The following is a 26,708-nucleotide window of genomic DNA, read 5'->3' as shown; positions in this document are numbered from 1 at the left end:
TGATCTATATGAGGCCAACTTCCTGGCGCTTCTCCGAAAATTTCATGCAGACCTCGCCAGAAGGGACAAACTAACCATATCCTGGCTGGGACGCCTAAATGCAATAATAATGACCTGTCTCCTGAGATTTGTATACCCCTTTCAAATGCTCCCTATGCAAATGCCGCACCAATTCTTTACAGAAGTCAAGAAAGCGATCATAAAGTTCCTATGGCAGGGGAAGAAACCAAGAATTGCATATACCAAACCTGACGCTACCGAAAGATAAGGGTGGGGTGGGCCTTCCGGATATTCAGAAATATTATGTAGCAACCCAGTTGCAAGTCCTCATTCCCCACCTCTGCGATCAGAAACCACCTCAATGGATTGCCATGGACAATCACTGATTGTCCCCGGCGACAATCTCTGAGTGGCTATGGTCCCCTAGAAGGAGAGTATTAAAGAGATCTAAAGCACACCCGATGTTTGAAACCATATGGGATGTATGGCGAGAAGGCAAGGATATGGAAAACATCACTACGTGGCCATCGCCACTGAGTAACCTGTGGTCGCCTGGCATCAACGACCAGATTCCTAACGTAGAGAGATTTCAATCCTGGTACGAGGCGGGCCTGGAAAGGGTGGGACAGCTTCTAAAAAAGGACTCATTTATCACACTCCCCGAGCTGGAGGAGGCACTCGGAATTGGCACACTGTCTGCATTCAACTTTCTGCAAATTAAGGGTGTCTTGATAAAGCCCAAATGGAAGGACAAGTTTGAAAGGGACCTCACCCCATTCGAGAAAATATTAGATTCTAGAACTGAAACAAAGGGACTGATCTCAATCCTATATAGAACGCTCATAGAGGCAGGGGAAAGGTCAACAGAACCCCTTAGACTGAAATGGGAGAGGGACATTGGAGATAGTATTGATCCGGAGATGTGGGACAAGATATGTTGGGCAGCACCCATAGCCGCGATCTCGTGCCAATATAAACTGCATGCAATTAAACTATTAAATAGATGGCAATATGACCCGCACAGGCTCTCCAAAATGTACCAATCATCTAGCCCACTATGTTGGAGAGGTTGCGGATCCATGGGATCCATTCCCGAATTGGGGGACACCACATGTGTCCCCCAATTCGGGGGCACATGTGGTGGAATTGCCCCCGAATTAAAGTTTACTGGAACAAAGTGCTGGGTTGGATTAGGGACCTAGATGGGATCCAGAGGACAGCAGACCCCCACCTGGTACTATTTGGTTTTGAAAAAATTGAAGATGAATGGAGGAGGGTCAAAGACATAGCTGAACCGCTGTTACTAGCTACAAGGGCTCTCTTAGCCATGAAATGGAAATGTCCAACGATCCCAACCGAGAAAGAATGGGTCAATGTAACCTCCAATATGTGCACCATGGAAAAGATCACAGCATCCATACACGGGAAATCCACACAGTGCGATACTCTATGGATGGAATTCCTTAACAAATACATGCCGGAAATGACACATTAATGTCTACAGGTCCACCAGCCCCATAGTCTCACATTACAAGAGATCACCTTTTGATGGAATACAGGACCTAAGACAACCAAAAACCACACTAACTTCCCAAACAAGGTGGTCCCCAAAACATACCAAATCTATCATGCAACTCGCCACACACTAGAAAACACATTCCCCAGCAGCAGTCGACCAAGTCTTGTAGGGTGGAAGGAGGGAGCGGAGGGAGGGGAAAGCAGGGATTACTGTTCATATTTACTGTTATTCTAAACGGAAGTTAAATGCAAATGGAAAGTTCACATACGCATTGGCGAATGTAAAAATTGGATTATGACTGTCTTTGTATGGCACAATTCTTTGTTTTTTATTGTTTGCAAAGCTTGTTAATTGCTATTGAATAAACTGTAACCTGTTTGACATAAAATCAAATAAAAAAAAAATACACGATACACGCACGACTGCCAATCCACATGCACCTCCCCCAAGTGACGTAGGCATGAGGAGGGTGGGTGAACAAGAAGGCCATATGGCCCGACCCTCAAGGAACAGGCCTGTTCCTTGCCCCTTCCCCACACTTACCTCCTGTCAGCATGATACATCTTCCTGACCTCAGCTGATCTGGAATGAGCGGCCCCTCCCAAGCCGAGCACTGGGCAGGAACAAAGGGGCGAACAACAGGAGCCAGATGACAGGCCCACTTCAACAGCCAGCACTGGGAAGACACCGAGGCCTAGGACCAGTGCATTAGGCACTTTTCAACAATCCGTTATTAATTTGTTTCTTTGTTAATATAGCAGTGCCTATTCCAATATGCAAATGTTTAAGTAATTGGAGTTGTGAAGGAACGATTTCGACTGAAAAACTCCCACAAAGCCCCAGTTCCCTACTGAATTTCTTATTAGGCAATGAAAGCAATCAATAATAAAACTTCCCTTCTAAAGCTATGATCTATTTATAAGCACTATGCATGTCCTTCACTGAAGTCCTGTTAGAACAAGCAATGGCAAGGCCAACCATTTTGGCTTGTTATGCATATCTTGACACATTTACAGTAGTAATCTACTATTCGGTCACTATTTGGCTCTGGCTGAACACTTCAGGCAACTATTCGGTATTCGGCCGAATAGTAAATTTACTATTCGGTACACCCCCACTATCCAGTGACCAAGTCAAGAGTATTAAAGCTCCTGCCTGGCTCCAGTTGGACAGGAGAAAGGAATGGTTGAGGGACAGAAGAGAGCATTCAGGCAGTGGAGTTATTTGCTCCTATCCTCATTTCTGTAAAGAATAAATTTGGTATCCTTGCAAGATGGACTTTTGGCCTTACTTCCCTAGAGGTGTGTACTTTTCTCTGGTGTGAGCGTGATTAGGGGTACCCTTATAATTAGGGATACCCCTGGAAGTTGGGCTACCCTTACAAAGATCACACCAGTACTTGTTCGCCACCCAATGTGCTAATAGGCCCCATATGTTGATGGTCATCTACCAATTTGTACAGCTACTGTTGTTTCTGTTGACACCCTTAAGTTTTGCAACCCACTCCATTCAATTTCCAAGCCAAGAGTCTCAGGCTCGACATACTGCAGAGTGGGGAGACCTGATCAAAAACCAGAGATGGTTCCTGGAGAAACATCAAAGGGACGGTTACTGCCAGATCCAAGAGGAGTAGAAACCACACCCTTCTGGGACAGAAGGGAATAATCAGGATCACCTGTGCCATTTCTGCCCTGACCTTGGCCTCTATTTTTGTGATCAGTGGGAAAGGAGGAAAGGCGTAACAGAGAAGATCCCGCCACCATACTGTCCATTCATCCACCCCCCACCATGCTTATGGATTGTGTATAGAGAACAAAATCTATGTGTCACCTTGGTGGTCATGGGAGCAAATAGGTCCAACTGGAGTGTCTCAAACCTCCTGAAGACTGCTAGGAAGGCCCTGGGAGACAGCCAAAGATTGATGGATGTAAACTGATGCTCAACCTGTCTGCATGGGCATTCAAGACACCTTGGATGGGTACTGTGTCTAATGAGCGTAGGTTGTTCTATGCCCATGAGCAGATCCTCTCCACCAGTAGTGACAGAGACTGCTCTGGTTTTCCTGAACCGCGGCTACTAGCGCACTCTGCTTACAATTGCGTGACCTGTCTGGGTCCCCATGCACGGCAAGGAGCTTCACTTGACATATCCTTGAATGCAGTGCTGACATTTTCTCATTCCATCAATATAATGGTGGTCCTGGATCCAGATTCACTTTGTTAACACCTTTCCGTGTAAATGAACATAAGGGTTGAAGACCTACTTCTGCAGCATCCATAGTTGCTGGTAACCACAGATGAAAATTACCCACCCATGCGCCGTTGTACCTTGTCACAAGTTGCTGTTTACACGTCCTAAAGAGGGCCGGGCCCAATTTTTGTGTTGGAATGTGGACCTTGATACAGGCATGAAACTCTTGAGTCGATGAGACATTTTTGTGGGTTGTCTCACCCACTCTGCATGGATAAAGATTTGTGTTTCAATTAAATTAGTTTCTCTTATTGAACTGTATGTGATTGATTCAAGTTTGCAATACACTGTACTTTTTAGTTTGTTTGACATATCTTTCTTTGTTTAGATGGTTACATGCTATGTGTTTGTTTCTGTACTGTTTGTATTCTTTTGAATTCAGTTTTTTAGTTATGTAAAAAGGTTTCTTTTGTTCTTCAAGTCCATTTTGTGTTTCATCCACACAAGGCAGCCACGGTGTATGTGTGTGTGCTTTTTGATGTGTTTATTGTATTTTTTCATGTGGTTCATTTAGTAAATGAACAATTTGTGCCTTCGATCAATACAAGTTATGTTATAGTTTAATTACATTTCTTTTTGCTGTATTAAACAACCATTTTTGTCCACATTCGTACTTGCATGGATGTACATTTGTAGGGGCTCATGTAGGACGTACATCCAGACTGTCTAAGTATATTCACATGATTTTTAGTTAACTTGATGAAACTGTACGATATATGCATTTTCAAGCAGCAGGGTTTTGTCCCTTGCTAACCTGTTACAGTGAGCTGGACCTAGTGCCCCCTCTTCTGGCCCTTATATAAGCTTTGGCTACCATGTTATCTGTCCAACCCCTCCCGGTTTCACGTACAGAAAGCCTGAAAATAACAGAAGGCCTGGAGAGTAACAGCCAACTCCCTCCAGTTGGAGGAATGAGTGCTCTCTGAGTCCAGCCACTTATCATGTGCCTGCTTGTCACCCACAACCGAGGTCACTGGTATTTATAGTTAGGGACAGACCCGGGGAAGCAAGAGAAGTGCACTTCTAGTTCTCTGGGATGAGCCACAACCCCAACTGCTTTTTGATTTATAGGGAAACTTGAAATCTTCTCCTCATAGCGGGTGGAATTAAGAAACCAAAGGGACAGCACATAATTCACCAGGTGTTTCAGAAGATAATGAACCCAGGGCACCAAGAGCTCTGTTGCTGCCATCTCACCCTGCACCCTCAGCCACTCTGACACTGATGCCTCCATTCGCTGGTCCAATAAAATCATCGCAACAATGAAGTCCAATATCTCAACCAGAATCAGAGGAGACTTCTTCTAGTTTACCAGGATGATAGATGGGCCAAGATCTCACTAAATCCAAGGTTGCAACATCTGCACCTCTGCTGTCGCAGAAAAGCTACCACTGGTGACTAGTTTGGTAAAGGTCCAAGGGGCCGACTTCAGTCCGAAGATACACACTGCGTATTCTAGGTGCTCATCATCAACAATGAAGCATAGATAATTGCGTTGGGTCAGGGAAATTGGGATGTGATGATAAACATCCTGCAGGTCCATCACAGTCAAATGTCCCTGGGAAGGGCCTGGGCAAGATATTCTGAAGTGATTGTGTTTTAAAATGAATGTCTGGTATCCACTGATTTAGCTTTTACAGGTTGGGCACTAGTCTGTGACCCTCGAGGCTTTCTGTATGAGGAGCATATGGGGATAAAAGCCAGGGTCCATTGTTCCTGTGGGACCAGAAGTAGGGCTCTCATTTCCAGCAGCTCCTCCATGAGGTGGTGCATGGCCTCCTGCAGACCTCACCTCTTGGCAGCCTGATTCTAACCATCTCTGTCTCTCTTAGGAGAACTCTATTGAGTACACCACTGAGACTATTTTGAGATGCCAAAGGATCCCTGATCAGTTGTCGCCATCGCTCACCAAACATTTGCAGCCTCTTTCCTACTGGGAATGTTGATTTGTGCGGCTCCATTGCATATATATGAAACAGCGAGGCCACTCTAAAGCCAAAGGGATGGAAAAGGGTAAAGTATATCTAATCCCTACAGAATTCCACCATAATGCTATACATTCTTTCACATATTTAGATATAACAAACTAACATTCATTTCAGAAACAACGCAGAATTCAACATCCAAATATAGATAATAACATTCCACATATAATAGAGATGGTCTATAAGGTATGTATTATTTAATAAATAGATATAGAAAAAGTCCTATATTTACTACAGTAAATATCATTAAAATAAATAAGACAGGAAAAACCTACTACTAATCACAACTATCCCAGTGGTATAGCACACAAGAGGCGAGCCATGCTGAGGGACCCCCTGACTCCCAAGCTGAGCAACAAATCACAGGTTGCAACCACACTCTGGGCTCGCCTAGACTACCATGCTTGCGCAATACACACAATGATCATGCTACGGCAGGGGAACACCGCACACTGCACTAGGTGAAAGATATAAATATGTGTTTTAATGCAGTGCCATTTCGCCTAGAACATTTGCAGTTGTTGTATAGGGTAACACAATCCAAAAATCCAATACATTCAAGTCACCAACAGTGCACAGGAACATTAATGCTTTCATTAATTGAATGCTTTGCTATTAAAAATGCCATGCCACAATGAAAACATGTCCACTGACATTACATGTCTAGACTAGTCTAGACATGTAATAAACATATTACAGTAAAACATGCCATGCCACATTAAGACATAACTAGAATATTTGCACCAAAATGCCGGTCGAAGCAATAGAAATATTCATGGTTGTTTAATCACAGCTCCCCACAGAAATCTACAGTGCCACAGTAAGAAACGGCTAGACTAGCTGGACCCAAATGCCACTCAAGCCCGGTAATTACACGTAGAAGGACCGCTTTATCAGGGATGCCATGTAAAAAAAAGTCAGGCCACAGTAAGAAATGAGTAGACTGGCTGCACCAAAATGCCAGTCTAGACAATAATAGCACATATGAACACATTTCATGCCTGCTTAGCCTGGACATGGATGACCATTCGATTTAGCGCACAACCCCTGCCCCAAACCTCCCACATATGTCCACTTCCACCACCGCCTACTACACCCCCCGAAATCAGCTTCTCTGCCCAGAATTACCTCCACGTCCCTCTTCCTCATCCCAGTACTTATGTATGAGGCACCTTGCCGAATAGGTAAGTACAGTGATGAAGAAGAAAGGGACTAGGAGTAATGAAAATTACAGTTATCTAAGCCAGGCATTACCTCCATGTTCCTCTACCTCGTCCCAGTACTTGTGTATGAGGCAATGTGTCACATTCACAAGTGCTGGGGTGAGTAAACAAGGGCTAGGAGGAATGAAGGTTGCCAAAAGTAATCCAGGCATTAAACACAAGCATTCACACATTCATACACCATTCACCATACACATGCACACCCAGCCACCCATACATTTACATGTGCACCCGTTCAACATACACTCACACACCACACCCAGGCAGCCACCCATACATCATATACTCACTCATTCACACACATTACATTATATGAATATTCACACACACACACATAACACACTTTAATGCATGCACGCACACACATATACACAACATACATGTTCTTACCTTTTGAATCCTTGATCCAGGGAACGAGGCCTCCAGCTTTCTGCAGCAGGAACAGTTGTTCCTGTCATCACAGAGGAGCTGGAGGCCTCCATGTCATGGGATGGGAGGAGCCCTATGACTTTAAAAAAGAAATCGTTTCTTTAGGAAGTCAAACTGCATTCATTAAGAAATTATTTCCTGTAACGGAAATCATTTCTCTCCCCCCAGGACATGTGGGGCGGCCAGCTACACCACTGAACTATCCCATAGCTGCCTACTGAGCTGTGACTCACGGGTTTCACCCTCAAATTTAACACATAGCCCTCGGGTCGCAAAGGTGTTGGAAAACAAACCCACAGGTAGAGCAGTTTGAGAGAAACTAGGTCATCACTTGCTAAAGTGATGACCCTTTCAGATGCAAAGCGAGCCTTTCATCTGCTGGCAAACAGTCGCAGGCCTTTCACCTCCTGTCATTACCACAGCTTTGCAGGCTTGCTAGGCCCTGCAGCCAGCCCCCCACACTTCCCACCCCCAAAACGGTTGTTAGAAGGCTGCTGTGTCTCCAATGTCACTCTCCCAGGCGTGTCATTCGAGGCTTGCAAAACACACACGAGCTCAGAAGAGTGTTTTCCCCAAAGTCACAAGGCACAGCATTGCAATCCCCCCACTTTGTAACACGGATTAAAGGCTAAATTAAAAGTGCAATGCAGTAGACACTTCCACTGAGAGATGCAAATAAGATGAAATGCTCTCCTGTCAAACTAACGGCACTAAACACAGTCACTTACGGACAGGTAATAAATACAGTTATGTCCACTATTAAACACCATCACAAAAGTAAATCAAAGTGAACAGAGTTTGTTCCTGATTCTACTGTAAAAAGTCCTCATGTGGTGGTTCATAGCATATTCGCAGTGGTGGACTGGGATCCAAAAGAGGCTGTGGAAATAGTGGAAATAATGTTCCAAGTGGCCCCATATTACACATTTTCACCAGGCCACCCCTTTCCTATGGGAAATAAAAGAGGTTACCACAAGAAAGAGGCCAAGGGGGCAGAGGCCTACCGGGAATATTCTCTCTTTATTTAAAGTGATGGCTGTGGTTATGCAAATATGCACATTTTTGCAGGGTGGGGCATAGGAGTGTGGGCACCGCGCAAGTGAACCTCGCGCCCACTCTATAAAGTTGCCATCTATGCTATTTTAGAAGGAAGAACCACACACACAAACATTCAGTCACTAATCTATTTTACATAAGATGCAGCCGCATAATCAATTATAAACAATCCATGGACAGATACACAACAGTTCTCCATTATATAGAAAGAAACTAATTTGTCACAAATTCATATACTTGTACATTTGTGTTCTACTGGTGAGGATCTCTTGCTAGTTGCCATTGAGATTTCAGCTGCAATGGGTTACGTTCTCTTCAACCCAGCCTTCTTCAGGGACAACATTTTGATTAGTGGAGTCTTTATTCATTCGTCAGCCAAGGGCATCTGCAACATCAAATTATAATCCAATCAATGATCAAAAAGTCTACATTTATAGGGATTACTAGTCGTACATGTATTTTGCAAATGTGCAACAAATACATTGGTTATGTAAATGAACTGCCAGTTAAAAACAAACGATTATCACTCCTCGCATAAGGAAATTAGATTACACAATCCGTTAGAAAAGGGTGGCGTGGGAACCTGGTGCCACAAATGCATTTTGAAGGCTCATGGTGATTCTACTTAGAGCCACAGATTAATCTGACAGTTATATACTCATAGCACTCCATGATGCACTTGAAATATTAAAGAGATAACTTCCAAATGTTCTGCTGCGAGTCTGTTTCCATACTGGATTCCATTAAATTCTCTAAAAAAAAGTGTTTAAAACTTGTATTAAGCAAACTCCTATTTATTATCACTAAATGTTCTTATTGTTGTTCTAATTATCAGTCTACTTTGCCGTATTAGATACACAAATGATGCTCTGCTTTGTAGTTAAAAATGTTGTTTTCCTCCCTTTCTTCCATGTTCTATATCTCGTCCAATTAATTTGCAATTTATTTAAAAAGGTGCATTTTATATATATGGAATAATCCCTCACTCCCTATTACAATAATACCTATGTTTAAAATTCAAAGATTCTTGTACTTGCTTATATTTAAGAACTTTGTAACATCACATTCCTCCTCCCGGTCGATCCCACTGTTAAGAGTTTCGTGGTGGCGTGTGTATGACATTTTTAACTAGATACCAGTACATGAAACTCCAGGGCATAGTCAGGACTGTTATGGTTTAGTCAATGCCACAGAAAAGGCTGACTGACGTTTCCCCTAAAACCCTGGCGTGATCTTGGGACATCCTCTTGCCCTAGTAAAGGATTTACGATAGGTCTCATGGGGGTGAAGGGCAGATCAGGGCGGGTAGAAGAGGACGGGGGATTGGTGGCAGAAGGCCATGAGGGTAAGGCCCTGAGGGTCGCGGGGATGTCCCCTGCACAGGAAAAGGGAGCTGAAAGGGAGCTGGGGGAGGGGCCTACGAGGAATGAGGAGGTGACCCCCACACAAGAGGAGGTATTGGGGGTAAACAGGGAATGACAATGAAAGATGGTTGCAGTGGACAAAAGGACCTACTGGAAAAACAGATTCCATGAACCCGGCCTGCAAACTTTTATCATGAATCCCTGCTTGATGGTGTAAAGTCTCTACTACAGTCTCCCTCTGCCTCCATCTTGGTATACATGACCTGTAGGTATTTAAGAATAGCTTCAGTTTTTTGGACCCGGTAGACCCCTGACGTCAGTGACAAATTGGCCCCACATAAGCCTTCTTCAATTTGGAGTCTATCTTTCTCTCTGAGTGCCTGGGTGCCATGTCTTCCGCAGCCATTGACATGTGCGCCAAATTAGGGCTTATATAGTCAACCATGTCCTGTGCCAGTTCCTGATCGCTATCCTACAGAGGATATAATTTAGACAGAAACCTAGGTGCTACAGCTTCATCAGGATCTTGCCACTCCGTTGTCATCATACTATGGATAGTGTTGATGAATATCTGGGATGTGGCAGATATATCATACCTACTGAGAAAGTTCTACTCTTCCTCATCTATGAGATCTTTAGCTGGAAATTGAAGAGTCTCTCAGATATGTTTCAATCACGCTGAGAGACCCTGTTTTGATATAAATGACCCTTTGCATCTTCGTCCGAGCCCTATACAGCCTCATCGACCTTCTTAATGGTCCTCGCTTTCTCAGCAGCCCCAGCTATTGCAGCATCCATGAGGAGTCTGAGTTCCTCCTTTGACTTGGCAAGCCCTGGAGAGGGGCATCGTCAAACGTGATCCCTCCAGTCGCAATCCTGTGAACCCAGGTGCTCCATCCTATGCCGGCTGCCATTCTCAGACTCTCGACTGAGTGAGGCTGACCTCATGGAGTGCCTCCTGGTCTGTGGGAAGGAGATCTAGAGCTGCCCAAGATCTCCCTATGCATGTTCTTCCAATGTGCACACACCATCCTTACGGTCACAGCCCCGAAAGCAGCCCAAGACAACATCGTCAACAATGGCCTGTGTACCCTGTCCATCTGAATTGTCTGTGGGGAACATCTGCACTGTGGTGACATCACCACACTTCGGTTGAACCCTTTGTCACATACAATGGCTGGGTGCTCCACCCCTGTACATGAATTCTCCAACCACGATTCCAGGCTACAACTGTACCAATGCAGGGCACAAACCCTCTGGTTCCTTCTGCCCGGCTCACCACCCCCGTCCTTCAATAGGTGAGCACACGTCAGAGCCGATATCCGTCCGGCCGCACCCTCAGATTCGCGATTTGCAAGTGTTCTGCCTTCTGATCCTGCTTATAGGCCTCAATGGTGAAGTAGTGGTAGGAGGGTCAGCAGAGGGAGTGGTGGACATCTTTAGCAAGCTTCTGATACACAGGAAGGAGACATCAAGCACCGAGTAAGGTAATGAGGGAGATGAGGCGGGGGGTGATTACAGGTTCACTTCCATCCTTTGCCATGTTTATTCCCAGTCACTTGAATCCCTCACTCCATATGTGGCGAAGCAAGTGTGGTATGTGGATTGACACCAGCTGATCTTTCCCCTCCTCCTACTCCAAGCCCCTGCATGTTCCCTGCTGTTCACTGAATTCACCATTTACACAGTCATCCCAGAAGTAAGTTCCTGGATTTGATTTAGGACGGTAAAACGTCACCATTGCAAGCAATCCTCCATGCTTCAAGGCCAGGGAACGTTCAAGCACATCTTGGCCTCATCATACAGCCACACATCCACTACAATAATGAGGTACGGCACACAGACGGACAGATCGCCCCCATTGGCTACTGCCTACTCTGTTGATCTCACATTCTCCTTGTGTCCAGTCACCTCTAGGCTCTGTCATTCATGGTTGCTGGGCTTGACAGTCCCAGACTTATTATTTTGTGGGGTTTCTAGGCACGGTAAAAACATAACCCGGGCAAATAAATCTCCACGTTTCCAGGGTCTCTCTAATATATATGAACGAGGCCTGCATGCATCCCCTCACGTATCCCTTCCTCTCTTTCTTCCAGCATCCGATGTTTGTAAATCTATCCGTTCCACGTTTCCCTTTTCTCTACCACCTCCCTTTTTTTGTGGTCTGGGTTTCCCTAGTGGGGGCAAAATACGCCACGCCTGGCTAGCCTCACTGCTGTGAGAACACTCAGGTGGTGAATTGGTGCAGTGCAAAAGCCTTTTAAAATCGTGTAACGTGTGTTTTCTTTCAGGGATTAAATTGTCGGTCATGCTGGGCTTTTGCAGCGGCTTCCAACATCGACTCCCTTTGGGCAATAGCAGGATACCCAAGGAACGTCTCTGTCCAAGGTATGTCCTCAGCTGCTCTAAATCTTTCATGCGTCATAACGTCCAGGGCGAGGCTCTGCCAGGCTTGGAATCGTTTTATTCACCCTTTGACCGTGCCATTTTGAAATGCCACTGGGCAAGTGAAACTTCTGGGAGCAGTGGTGTGAGAATTTGCAAAGAGGGCCATCTTTAACAATGTTGTGGTCCGGGCACCGACACGTTTGGGGGTCAACCGAACCAGGGAAATTAAGAATCTCTCCCGCCCCCCACTCCGTCACGATCACCAACCCACAGCCTAATGTGCTGCTTATGCAGAAATCAAACCACGTATGCCCTTCCTCCATGCTGGAATCAGAATAATAAACGCGTGGCATTTCAGGGCAACATTAGTAGTCCAATTGTGTTCTACCACAGGTGCAGGACACATTTTGACAATAGCAGTCATGAGGGAGGTATAGGGATGCCCTGGGGGGGATAGCTCAGCAGCAGCCTGCTGGTCTTGGAAGTAAGAGATATGATACAACACAGGTTCGATCCCTGGGTCTGTGCTTAGAAACCGCTGGGTATTAAATGCGTTATAAATAACCTATCATATCATAACATCTGTAGGTGGATGAAAAAGGTACGCAAAGCATTGTAACAGTGTCCTTGTTAGCATATTCACAGAACATAAAAGTGCTCAGGCTTGGAAATAGGAGGCTGGAAGAAATGTGATCATACCAGAGCACAGATGCTGAATAGGGATTAAAGCTACCAGGGAGGTGCACGCACCCGAGTATAGTCTGAGATTAAAAGAGGGCCGTGGTTTTCAAGTGGCACTGCCATTAGTGTGCAAAGATCCTACAGACTTAGTGGTGTGCATTATTTCAAGGGTTACTCTTAGTATGTATCAAGCAACACTATAGCTAGTCAAAACATGAGTGTGACTTTTGTGTGTGGCTAAATCACTCTTAGGGGAAGCCAATTTCGAAAGGTTGTCCACCATGACATTAAATTAGTTGCCCAGGATCACACACTTTTGTTTGGCGGTGAAGTTGGGATTTGAGCTCAGTCTGCAATTTCTGCACTTGACCACACTGTTTCCCAGTTCATGTTTTACAGAAGGTACAATTGTGTGTAACTGTTTGGCTTTCATGAACCAAAATAACCTTTCGCAGACCTGACTTGGAAAGTAAACAAATCACATAATAACCCAATATGGCATTATTTAAAAGAATCTGTACAGAGATATGTTATGGAAAAGGAGAATGATTGCAGCTTAACTTTTTGTGTCATTAGGGGAAGTATAAAGGCCCAGAACACTAACTGATGTGAGCCTAGAAAATCTCATCTGCTTTTTACTACCGTATTTTAAAGCTTTAAATGCACCAATCACACACACATTCATGATGTGCAGAAGAAAATAAAAAATTGGACAAAATGGTATGTGTACCAAATAGTTAGACCTGAAAATAAGATACCAAAGACCTGTGACATTGGGTTGACAACCACCTCCACTCACATGGCCTGCATGGAGAAGAGCAGGCAATGGGACAAACAATGCCACCTAAATGTGAGTAGGCAGTGGCAAACCTCTTCAGAGTACAGTACTGCACAGTGAGACAAGATGAATTTGTAGGATCACTGTGTTGTCCAGTGGAAAAGCTAATATATGAACCTCAACACTTTGTTTCGAGAGTCTCAAAAGTGACTACCTACTAACCGCTACCAACTAAAGCTGTTTTCTCTTTATTGGGGTTGGTTGCCAGTTTTTACAACCCTCGTTTGGAGCAACCAAACTATAGACTTGCACCATGCTGATTCTATTTACCTTTTATAACATGGGCTATCTGGTGCAGTACAGGTACGTTGTCTTGTAGCACAGTAGGTGTTGCTATCGCCAAAGTATATATATCAAGTTTATCAACCTCAAAAAAAGTGAAGGTGGAGTCGACATAGCAAGAATTTGGTACTGTGGTCTGGCATATGAAGATAGGGCTCTGTAGCAAGTGCTTAACATCCTGAGTTATCTTGTGACCCATACTGGCACTCAAATGTATTAATCTGCATTTCAATGTTAGCTATTGCACATGATCAATATAATTCCCCATAAAATGATTAAAACGCGACAAGAGTTCATGGAATTATGCAACCATGTGAGGGCCCCTCCCAAGGAGGGAGGTGGGGCATGTGCCCCTTTTGCCCTTCCATAAAGACCTCTCTATTTGTTAACTCAGCTCAGTAGAGATGCTCTTTGCTCAGGTATCATTGACAGCCGGCATTCCGTGGTAACTCTTGGCTCTCCCTGAAGCCTGCAACATTTGCCTCCTCCGGATTGCAGCAGACCTAGCAGCACTGATGGGTTCCTACAGAGCACTGATGGGTTCCATCTTGAAGTGAATGGCCATTTTTGCCACACCCTGGATCACCTAGATTGGTACTCCAGAAAGGACACAATCATATAAGGCATACATTAGTTTTCAAAAATGGATTAGCAGAGTTTGCCAATTCAAGTTGTCTTGGTTAGCAAACAAACCCATTTGACTAGCGATGTTGTACTCATATTTTTTATGTCACCAGACGTTATTTGTACCCAAAACATAAAATGAGCATCAATACATAATTGTTTTGTAGTGCTGAGGTAAGATATTAGTGAGAAGAGTCAGGCCTTGCAAATTCTTTGCCATTCCACTAGACCTGAAGGTCGAGTAACTTAGTTTACCTATTCGACCTAAGAGAAATGCACTCGCCCCATGGCAACGGATGACAATAAATGTAAATGTGCTTTCTATAAAATGATGTATGACACCAGAAACCCACTTTGTTTGGCACTTTGCTGCCACCGAGAGGCCAACCATGCACAATGAAACCTTTATTTGACATTTACTGCAAACAAAGTAAATATTAAATAAAGCTTTCAAACATCCCCTGCAAATGGTGTTCGCTCTTTATAAAATCTAATCGACTAAGCGAGTGGGCAAGTAGACTTCACAAGCCCTGGATGAGTGTCTGCAAAATGTAAAAGGTTAGCTGCATGAATTAACACATAAATAAATGGATATGATAAAAGGTTCTGAAAACAGTTTGGCCAGCTCTCTCCCACAGGTGTTAATATATAATGCAATCATAACCATAGAACAAAGCAAGCTCTGGAGGCCAACTACAGTATTGGAGTAAATCTGGTAGATTTACAGACTAAATGGAACTATTGATGACTACTTTGCTAAAACATCTAGTTATCTTTGTGTATTCATTATGTAAGAGGAAAGAAAGTAAGAGACTCATCAGAATAGATGGAGCAGCAGGCAGAGAATTGGGCAAACTAGGTAGAATATTGTAGTTTGTAGCCATCTCACTTTCAGGGTAACTGGTATAAAGCAACAAGGTGATAAGATGGAATATCAAGCGGTATGGGATGGGCGTATTGGTTGAGTGCCAGTTACACAGATTAATGTAACCAGCCGGTCACAGAACTAGGCTTGCCATCAAAAGCATTTGACTGTGTGATCATGTTTATTTTCAAAAGTGTTCATTTGTCAATGTGATGCATCTTCCACAACAAAATGAAATCTAGTTGACACTATGAGATTTAGATAAACTAACCTAAACTTTACTGTAAAGCATGGAGACAATGCAGTGATTTACAGTGGCAGTACTGTAATTATGTATTAATTATTTAACCACTTCAGGGCTGTTTCAAAAAATAAATAAAGTTAGCACATACTTGTCTTCGCCAGACACGTTATATTCAGCTTATTATAAGTATCATCCAGTTACTTCTGGTTTTCAATTATTTGAAAAGGAAAAACAAATTCTTGCCTAGCACTCCCACACAGGCCTTGGGCAGTTAAGAGTGGAGGAGATGATTAATCTACTAGTAAAGCTAGGAAATTTAAAATCTCTTCTACAGGTGCTGAAACTGGATGTAGGTCCCGCTCCAAGCACCAACGTGTCCAGGTGCCCCAAGAGTTAGCGTACCTCTTGGACGCTGCTGGAGCCCAGCTCTCCTCGTTAAGACTGACAGCCTTGTCTGAAATGCCTGAGACCCCCTATCTTGCCCTGAAATCCTCCAGGCTGCTAAGGTCAACGATTCGATCAGGAGAAGGGGGTGGCGTTGACCTGTCGGATCCGATAGCCGATTCGGAGATTGGGGTAGAAGGATTGGAAAATCCGATGAAAGTTCCAGAAGAACTGGATACCAGGTCTGAGAGTTGCAAACTGGGGCTATGAGGACTAGCTCTATTTGCACCTGAAGGACCTTCGCCAGGGTCCTCGCTATCATAGTGAATGGGGAAAGGCGTAAGCAACTCCCCCGGTCCACCGCTGTAGAAAGGCGTCTGTCGCCATGGCCGCTGGGTCTGGCCTCCAGCTGTAAAATTCCAGGAGCTGAGTGTTGAGGAGAGAATCAAGTAGGTCCCCGGAGAGAGGGCCCCATGTTTGCTGGAGGCGCATGAAGATCTCCCTGTCGAGTTTCCAGTCAATGTAGTCTACGGAGTGGCGAGAGTGCCAGTCTGACACTTCGTTTCTTAGCCCTGGGAGATATTCCGCTGTTAGGGATATCTGGTGTTCCAGACAGAAATGCCAAAAGTCCATGGCTAGTTCTTCCAGAGGTTTCGATCTGGTGCCACCCAGATGATTGATATATCTCACAGCAGAGGTGTTGTCCATCTTGAGTAAGATACAACAACTCACTCTGCCTCCAGCGAAAGATCGTACCGTGAAGGAGCCTGCAAGAAGCTCTAGGCAGTGTATGTGCATCTCTAGCTCCTGGGGAGACCATGCCCCCCCCCCGTGGCCACAGGGCCGCATCTTGCTCCCCAAACTGAATGGCTAGAGTCGGATTCTATCACTTTGTCGGGAGTCGAGCCAAAGATGGTTTCAGGCTTCCATATGTGTGAGCCACCAGTTGAGCTCTGTTCTTGCTTCGGGTGAGAGGGCTAGACACTGTGAATAAGAAAGGTTGCATCTCAGATGCTGACCTTTCAGTCTCTGTAATTTGCGGTAATGTAGCGGGCTGGGAAATATTGCCTGTATGGATGCTGACAGGAGACCTATTACTCTTGCTAACTCCCGGAGGGAGATGGCGTTTCTCTGTAGAAGCCTGCGGATCTCATGGCGAGTAGAGTGTATCTTGGGAGTCGGCAGGCAGAGCTGTGAGTTCTGGGTGTCCACTATGAACCCTAGAAATTCCAGCCTCCTGGAGGGCATGAGCATTGATTTCTCCCCATTGATGAGGAAACCTAGGTCTGGGATTCGGATTGATGCCTTGACAGGTCCTCGCTCTGTGCCATGAGAATGATGTCGTCGAGGTATATGACAAGCCTGATGCCTTTCTCCCTGAGATGTGCTACAACTAGCCGAAGGAGTTTGGTGAAGGTCCAAGGTGCTGTGGCGAGCCCGAAGAGCAAGCTTGTGCATTCCCAGTCCTGACTCCTCCATGTGAATCCCAGGTAGCTTGCATGTGCTTGGTGGATGGGCACCGCAAGATATGCGTCCTTTAGGTCTAGGCAAATGAGCCAGTCAATCGGTCTCAGAATATCTCTGAGCATGTGAATTCCCTCCATTTTGAAATGGCGGTAGACAATGAAGTCGTTCAAGGCTCTGAGGTTTATTACGGGGCGAACCTTTTGCTTCCTGCACACTAGAAATATTAGGCTGAAGAATTTGCTGTGGTCTAGGCATAGGCGTATGGCGTCCTTTAGGTGTAGACTGCAGACTTCACTGTCTAACGCAAGGGCGTCTGCGTGCAACATCACGATCTGTGCCGGGCGGCGCGTTTGAAAAGGCTGGGCAAATTATTCTAAACGAAACCCCTGTGCGGTGTCTCTGACCCAGGCATCTCCTGATAAGGAGTCCCAAGCTTGCACAAAGAGTGCTATCCTCCCTCCTATCGGCATTTGCAGCACTGGCGCTGCCCTGTTTACACTGACCTGAAGACTTTTGTGCTGGGTATCTTGCCACCCTTTTCCAGCCACGGCCTCTTCCTCTTCCTCTGGAAGGGAAGAAGGTGTTGGTCCTGTCTTGCCAGTAGGAATGCTAGTCACTTGATTGCTGGGACCTTCTGTCGAAGGAATACGGCCAGAGGAGCCGCCCCTGCCTCGTCCGGCCCGAGAAAAAACCTTAGTAGCGAAGACTCTTTTTATTGAGGCTTGTCTTTTGTCTAAAGCAGTGAATGTGCCTACAAATTTAGACATTTCCTTGATGAAAGGGTCGCAGATTCGGTGTGGGCAAGTTCCCCAAATTTAGAATACATTTTCATAAGGATACCCTTCCTGCGCTCTGTTGAAATGGCAAAGCTGGCATTGCCAAGCAAGCAGAGGGCTTGTTGGGACCATCCTGATACAGTGGATGGGTCAATTGGTTTCCCTGTATCCAGGGCTTTCTCAGCGAGGGCCATGATTTTAGCTAGGGGACCTGTAATGTCTTGGACGTTGTCCTGACAAGACTTCTAGGCTCTGTCGATGCCTTTTTTGGGGTCCTTGCAATTCTTACCCAGGAAGGTGATAATTTTTACATTCAGCTCGGGAGTTAGGGCTACCTTCCCTGGGATATCGGGACAGGAACATTCCACTTTTAGCTTGGCCCAGCCCTCTTTTTCCAGGGGCTGGCTGAGCCTGTCTTTGATGTATTCCATGGCCCTGGATGATGTAGCCCAGTCAAATGATCTGGGGTGAATTTAGTCTTCAGTAACAAACATTCCTTCGAGAGCAGAATCCTCACCAGACTGCTGTTTGGGAATGGGGGCTATCACGTTCCCAGATGTGCTGGGTCTTGATCCTCTTCATCCTCTGTGGATTGGGAAGTCTGATCATCGTTGTGATCCCCCTCGTGATTCTCATCATCATCGTCCTCTGTGCCCGGATGATACTCCTCCGGGCTTGAGGATCTAGCACCGGCTTTATCTTCCTCTGGGTGAGAGGGTCTTGGTTCGGAAGGGGTCTCCTTCCTGGTCAAAAGGGCTTTCTTGAGCCTTGAGAAGGGATCTGTGATGGCGGTCGTGGCTAAGGTTGAGGCTAATTCTGGCTGGCTTGGGGGGGTCAAAAAGTCCTCTTTCCTCTTTCGAGCCAGTGTACTTCCCCCTTCAGGAGCGCTCTTCCTCTTGTCAGCTCTCTCTTTCCCCTGTGGGGGTGCTCCCTTTAGGTGTGCCTTCATATTGTCCAAGCGTAGTTAGATAGGTAGCAGCATGTCTGCCACTGATTTTTTAATAGTAGTCTCCACTGATGAGCTCAGCACTTTTTTTAAACGGTCTGTCATAGCCACATCTTGCTCTTCATATTCCTCCTCCTCTGACCATTCCTGATCAGTTTGGTGGGTCTATTGAGCTGCCATATATGATCTTTAATTGGTTATAGATAATACACTTTTAAAAAATATTTTATATTATATATATGTATATATGATGAAAATCTGAAAATCTCACGCGCTTCACGCACCACGCCATCCAATCAGTGAACACGTCGGGTGTCCGCCGACATCGCGCAAGCCGCTCGGCCAATCAGGGCACTGTCTGTGGAGCGAACAGGGAAGTCCGTCCGCGAACGGAGATATCACTAATTGTTTTGCCTTACATTTTGGTCATTTTTTAAAAAACTACTGGACGGGTTTACACCAAATTTGCAAAAGCACGCTTTCGGGACCAAGCCCCCGCTCCTGCCGCAAATTTGGTGTAAATCCGTCCAGCGGTTTGGGCTGTAGGCGTGCGCAAAGCTTTTTCCCATTATGTCTATGGGAAAAAACAAAAGTTTTGGGACCCCCCCCCCTATAACTTTGCCCCCCCTGGACCAAACCTCTCCAAACTTTGCAAAACAATTCAGAGTGGGCCATATACTTTCTTTGCAAGGTTTGGTGAGGATTCGTCCAGAGGGAGCGAAGTTATAAGCCACCCAAAAAATGCTCTTCCTATGGAAACACCAACTTAACCATAACTACATGGACGCTACTGCGTCCATGTAAAAATATACATATATATATATATATATATATATTGTCTGTCAGTGGGGAAATAAAATAAGCCTTCTCTTGTTTTCCCACTTTAAAAAAAAAATGTGCAGAAATCTAATAAATCACTGAAGATTCCTCTGTTATGAGTGTCTCCGGCGGTAAGGAAAGGACCAAGCGTGTGAAGGCTCCCTCTGCTGGTGTGTTGCGGGTACCAGCAAGGGCCTTGACTGAGGAAAACATGACGTGCGGCCTCCTGCATCCCCACGAGGTAAGATGGTGTGTGAGGAGGGGCGCGAACGAAGGAAAAGAGAAATCATGCGGAAAGTAAAGTAAAGTGCGAGGCCTCCGACACCTGCTGAGAAAATCAGCTGATGTCGGAAGAGAAAGCCGCGATAATTACTGCGCCGCAAAGAAAAAAATATTAGTGAGGCAACAGTGCTACAACGTGCAGTTGAGTGACTGAAATCTATTAAACATTATATTCTGAGCGCTAATGCTACGGACCGATACGTGATAAACAGTCATGGGCAATGAAACCAGTAAACTTATCTCTTGCTATGAGCAGAAAAGAAAGAGGAAGTGGTTCATGGCTAGCTCCTATTTGGACAGACTACCTTATACCTCATTGGCTGTTGCAGTCACATGTTGCAGTGACTAGTTATGGACTTTGGCTAAGCCTTATGGGAAACAGAGTTTTTACCCAGTGACTTTATTTCTGTGGACGCTGTTTGTTTATTATATTCAAACGTTTTGTTTATATGGGATGTCTGCACCCATTCATGTTATCTATGTAATGTTACTATACCTCTGGTGCATAAATCTTGCTGCTGAGCTTTTTCTTTATGGATTTTAAAGAAAGAAAGAGAAGCATAATGGGAGCCTCCGGTCTTGACAGAGAATTGGGGAATATGATGGAAACGTTCCAAAGGTCTTCCTTGATTTAAAGACAGACTTTCTGCCGTGGCAAACAGTTCCACCAATTTCACAGATTTCCACAAAGCACCCACAGGGAAACGTGGGTTCATCCAGCTCTCACCAGTGGAATCCATAACTGCTTGTTTCAAGGCCAGTACACCCGTCGTAGGTTCATCATTCGGATAATGCGGTTTACTCACTGCTCCTCCCTGAGCAGAGAAACGTTGATTGCCGTTTGCAGAACTAGCTAGTATAGGCATCTAAGTGGGAAAGAGTGCTTTACCTTTATCAGCTCCCAGAGATGTTAAGTCAGGCGCACAACTCGGTTCGTCAAGAGGGCCTTTCCAAGACTGGACAATAGGTAGGTTTATGATTTTCCGCAGAGCCCTGAGCAATAGGAACCAGCTCATATTTAGTACCAGTAACAGTGCATCTTTAATGATTTCAATCCACTTCTGCCAAGGCTCCAGCATTGTTTCTACGTTCTTTAGTACTTCCAGTGCTGTTACTAGTTGTTTTGCCTTTGCTTCGTTTCTGCCATTTCTTATTTGTTCACTTATGGCGTAATCTAGGCTTGCCATATGACATTTCATTGTTCTCAGAGGAGGCCAATGCTTCAAGCCTATATGAATCCACAAAAGAGCCCTGTGTATTAAAATAATTGACTTCAGCTGCCAGTGGGGCAGAAGTGCCACGAACTTGTGTTACCGAATCTCGGTTCAACCCAATTGATATATATCTTCGTTCGACTCTTCCCTCCCCGGTGGCTTGTTAGTTGTAGACTAAAAAAGAATCGAATCAGCAGAGTCATGTGATTCATCAGTTGCAGGATTAGAAAAAGATTTGTTAGCGGTCTCAGAGATGGGCTTATTGCTGTTAGCCAATATGATGTCTATAATTTTGGAGACCATCATACTCAATTTCTGCTGCTCTTTCATAATAGATGAGCATCGGCCAAACACTCCATCCAAGGTGGCTGCCATTTCTTCCCGTTCTGACAAGTGTTTATCTGAGACAAAGCTAGATAGCGAAGACCTTTGACTTGCTTCGTGCTCCTAATTGGCCAAGGCGGACATAGCAGCTATATTTGTCAGATTCAGAGAAGCAGGGAGGTTAGTACCAATAATGTTGTCATAGACTTGTGCTACAGCATGAAATGAGCAAGGAGGTGCTGAGCCCATGGATTCCCATTGTAAGCTGTAACAAAGGTTGAGTACAGCATTTTTTATCAACCAGAGAATCTGAAATTGTCTGTGGAAGTAGTGATTCATTATTGGGCAGCAAAAACACACTCCTGAACTTTAATAGCGGAGGGAACGAAGCCCATCATTTTCCGCTGCTCAACATCCTCAAAAGTTACTTTGTCTTTTTTTTATTTCTGCACGACCGAGGATGGAGAAACCAAATCCACCAATTACTAGCCGCGGTTCCGCTTGTTAGTGTCACTCGGCTTATTGCGCAAATGATAAGTGCACGCAGTTACTGGCATTTGTGTCCCAATGTATGTAATGCGGAAGCCCGCAGTGTATCAGAAAGAAAAAATTGAAATACTGTTGTACCTTATTTATTTCAATTCTTAAAAACACACCACATCGCCCAAGGGCCTCAAGGCGCACAGAAAACATTAAAAAAATAACACCCCATGAACAAACAAGCAGCAGAGCATCAGAGGGCAGAAGAAGCTGACAGGAGATAAGTGAACAGGTTACGTAGCCTTAAACAGGAAGGTTTTTTGTTTCTTTTTAAAATCAGCCAGTGATGTGGCGGATTTGAGACCCAAAGGAATTGGATTCCAAGTGGCTGGAGCCAATACGTCAAAAGTTGTTTTGCCAAACTTGACTGATCGAAACCTGGGTTGGCACAGTTTAGCCTGATCTAAGGACCTCAGGGATCGTGTAGGAACGTACCTGTGAATGTGTTCACAAAGGTAGCTAGGCGCCATCTGGGTAAGGCACTTAAAAGTGAGCGTAAGGATTTTAAAGGAAACGCAATGCTTAACTGGCAACCAGTGCAGATTCTCCCTAGCAGCAATGATAGACTGCCTAGTGGAGATACCCAGAACTGCTCTGACCGCCCTATTTTGCATGACCTGTAATACCGAAATGTTGGATTGGGCGGATCCTGCCAGCCGACTATTGCAATAGTCGAGCCTCGAATTGACTAGGGCAGAGGCAAGAGTGGACATATTTTTAACAGTAAGGTACGGGCGTAAGTGGGAAAGCTGTTTGTTGATCCAACCACATGAAGCCTGTGTTTTGGCAACATGTGGCCTCATCGTCAACTCCGAGTCCAATGTGGCACCCACGGTCTTGACAGTCTTAGCCACAGGAACTGAGACGATGGAAATTTCGAAGGAGACATACTCTGGAGAGAGTTTTTTTTGCATATGACTCGAGGCCACAATGAGCAGCTCGGTTTTGTCGGCATTGAGGGCCATGGAGTTTTCCACCATCCAAGAGTGGGTGGTGGAATAGATGGCAATAATGGCCTGGGAGTCCTGAGAATAAGTACCAGAGAGTTCAAGGATGACCTGGGTGTCATCGGCATAGTTGGCATACAAGATACCCAGGTCATCAAGTAGTAGAAGAAGAGGAAGAATATAAATATTAAAGAGAGTCGGTGACAAAGAGGAACCCTGAGAAACACCTTGTGTGAGCAGAGGAGGACAGGAGGAGGCATCATGAAGTGCAACTCTGGCGATACGTTGACCCAAAAAGGAGACAAGCCACTGCATTGCTAGATCAGAGCAGCCCACAAAAGATTGTAACCTGGTAGCCAAGTTTGTGGTTGACTAGGACAAAAGCGGACGAAAAATCGAGCAGCATAAGGAGTGCAGGATGACCACGATTGACAATGGCTGCCAGATTTCTCTTCAAATCAAGCATGGCAGTCTTAGTCAAAATTAAGTCACAGCAACATAGGCGACGCAGCCAAACAGCCCTCTGCTGGCACTCTCACTGTGTGCGTGCGGCTTCCACAGTATATGCGCTTCCTGGAACAGGTAGGATGGGCTGGCCTCAACCAATAGAAATACGAGACACTCCATAGCAGGAGTGGGCTGGATGCCTGTGTTCAATGCAGATAATAGCCGGCAGAGCAAGAAGAAAGTAACGCACAGCCGAACAGCACTCTATTGGCACTCTCACAGTTCTAGCTAATAATGTCTGTGGTTGGCAAATGAGCTTGACAAATGAGATTAGCTACAATTCGTGTGTACAGGCCTTGTGGGGTGAGGAGCCGGCTGGTTGGGGGTACTATTTTTAAGGAGCATGCATCCATTTTTCAAACTTCTGTCAAAGGCGAACAAACTTAATAGCCCACACATTCCTTTATGCGACATACTCGCAAGGCCACGCAATGGGTTTTTTATTTTAAACCAAGCCCCTGTGTTAACCCTACCACCAAACCGGTGCCTGTGGCATTTGCCTCTACATGCCCCAGAGGTGTCGCTAGGGGGGGCCTGGAGGGGCTATAACCCTGGGTCTTTTGGTTGTAGCCCCAGATAAAATCTCAGGGTCTACAACCAAAAGGATAGCTAGTCCCAAGTCCCAACAGTCCCGACAGCGTAGCCTCTGATCTGTTCCAGACCTAGCAACACGCCCACTGTGCCCACTAACTAAAAGGGATCGAATAGCAAGAGCACCCATAGCGTGTGCACAAGCACAGGAAATGGAGACAAAGGAGAAGGTCGCTTCATGACGTCCCACTTTAGAGATGGTTTGAATGCTTTTCAATTTGGTGCCTGACCTGTAAACTAAACACACTCTTGGATCATCTCGGGAGGATAGCTCAGGAGCAACGTGCTTGCCTTGGAAGGAAGACGACATGGAGCAACACAGGTTTGGTCCCCGGGTCTGCGCCTAGAAACCTCTGGGTATTAAGTGCGTTAGAAATAACCTATCATATCATTGGGCGAGCCTGTGTTTGAGGTCGGGCACAGCTGCACCCACTCCACACCAAGCTCGGACTGGCCTATAGGGCATTAGGCCCATGGTCGAACCAAAAACACAAAATCCTGTTATGGGCCCGTTTTTTGGTCTAAGTGAGCCACTTTATTGGCCAATTAGGGCCAGTTTGATGAGTTAATTCACTCTGCGGCTGTAGTTTTGACCAGTATTGCTGAATACATATTCTTTAAAATGCACAATTTGCATTACACTTAATAAAAAAACTCCCCCTTGGCTACTATTCAAACAGTGTTACAAAAGGAATGAATAGTCATTTGAATCTGTGGGCCAGTTTTTCATTGGTGCCCAAGGCAATTTTATGGCCCCGCCCCACACTCGAATCACGCGCGCACTTTACGGTGGCTTCTCGCGCAATTGGAGTTGCTTGTTTTCCCGCCTTGCAGAAAAATGAAAACACATTCCCCGCTTTTCTCCCTCAGACGAGTGAAGGGAAAACAAACCTCCTTTGGTTTTGAAAACAGCTGGGAGGAGATGGGAACCTGGTTTCCAATCCCAGGCTTGGCAGGAGCGGAACAGCAACATCGCAACGTGGCTTGGGCCAGTTGTACAGATTCAGAGACCCCTGTTTTCCAAACACGGAAACGGGTCTGGCGTGAACATAGGCAAAGTGCAGGTGGACAAAAGAATCTTAAGTCTCCCAAAACTGCAAATGTACACACTTCATGTTTTTAAATAGACCCTTGGTGCACCCTGCTTGGCATACGAGTTACGTAACTGTCATCCACCGGACCATAACATCTGGCCTTTACATGCACAATGTTTGTGGCTGCATGCTGCCTCATAGAGAAAAGTATGCCGAACTGCATTTCAACGGAAGTGGGGCGTGGAGGGGGCCTCAAAGATACGGTGCGCCGTGAGGCCTGTACAGCGACAAGCCACCCGCAGCATGTCGGTGCTAAACTGGGTTCGGCCAGGCCTTATTAAGGCGCAGACATGATAATGCAACCTGCGTCATCTTGTTCCCGCAGCAGTGATGTCGCACGTCAACAGTCTTCCACAAAACATAAGGATTAAGGGTCGCTATTACGCATATAGTGCTGAAATTAATACGGGGTTTGCCTCGAGGAGCTTGGTTATCGGGGTTTCGTCTTTCACGCATTCGTCCATCTGGCACAGGTCCGTCTTTCTTGACTCGCTGCAGGTTGCTTCACTGACAACTTCAGTTACATATTTAATTTGCAACCCCTAGTGTCACCTTCGTATTTTTTGGGCTACGCAGATTGACCCCAGGGAATGGCTATCTTGCAAAACTGGCTGCATTTTTTTGTGACCAGCCATCACCATGAAATTCTTTACATCGGTTAGCTTCCGCAGTCTGGTTTCGAAAGGCCTTCATAATTTGTGAATCAGAGGTTTCTTTTGTACCAACAACACCCTGGGCCTCATACACGGTAGGCGGTAGGGATTTACTGGTACCGGTAAAATACCGGTACCGGTAAATCCCTGCCGCCTTACTACGAGGTCCCTTAGCGGGTTGGAGCTTTAACGCCTGCTTTTTGCAGGCGTTAAAAACCAACCCGCTAAGGGACCTCGGAGCTAATTACGGCACCGCAAAATTGCGGTGCCGTAATTAGCGCCTTCCCCATTCCCATAGAGCCCTATGGGGCAGAAATGGGAATGGGGAAGGGCAATGGCGGAAGGGGGATTTACCGCCCCTCCAACCTTGGGATGGGGCGGTAAATCCCCTTTCCGCCAAGGCGGTGCCGGTATTT

The 26,708-nt window shown here is 45.5% G+C and overlaps 1 protein-coding gene across 1 annotated transcript in view; it reads left to right on the top strand.

Moving 5' to 3' along the window:
* The window catches only part of CTSW (cathepsin W), a 242,907-nt gene that overhangs the window by 105,028 nt on the left and 111,171 nt on the right, over positions 1-26,708 (top strand). The window contains exon 5 of the mRNA XM_069644937.1: positions 12,118-12,214. Within this exon, the coding sequence (XP_069501038.1) occupies positions 12,118-12,214 (97 nt within the window). The remainder of the gene's footprint in view (positions 1-12,117; positions 12,215-26,708) is intronic.

Source organism: Ambystoma mexicanum, chromosome 2p (assembly GCF_040938575.1).
Source record: "Ambystoma mexicanum isolate Mex_15411 chromosome 2p, UKY_AmexF1_1, whole genome shotgun sequence".
In the NCBI taxonomy this organism is placed as follows: Eukaryota; Metazoa; Chordata; class Amphibia; order Caudata; family Ambystomatidae; genus Ambystoma; species Ambystoma mexicanum.
This window is presented reverse-complemented; position numbering and strand designations above follow the sequence as displayed.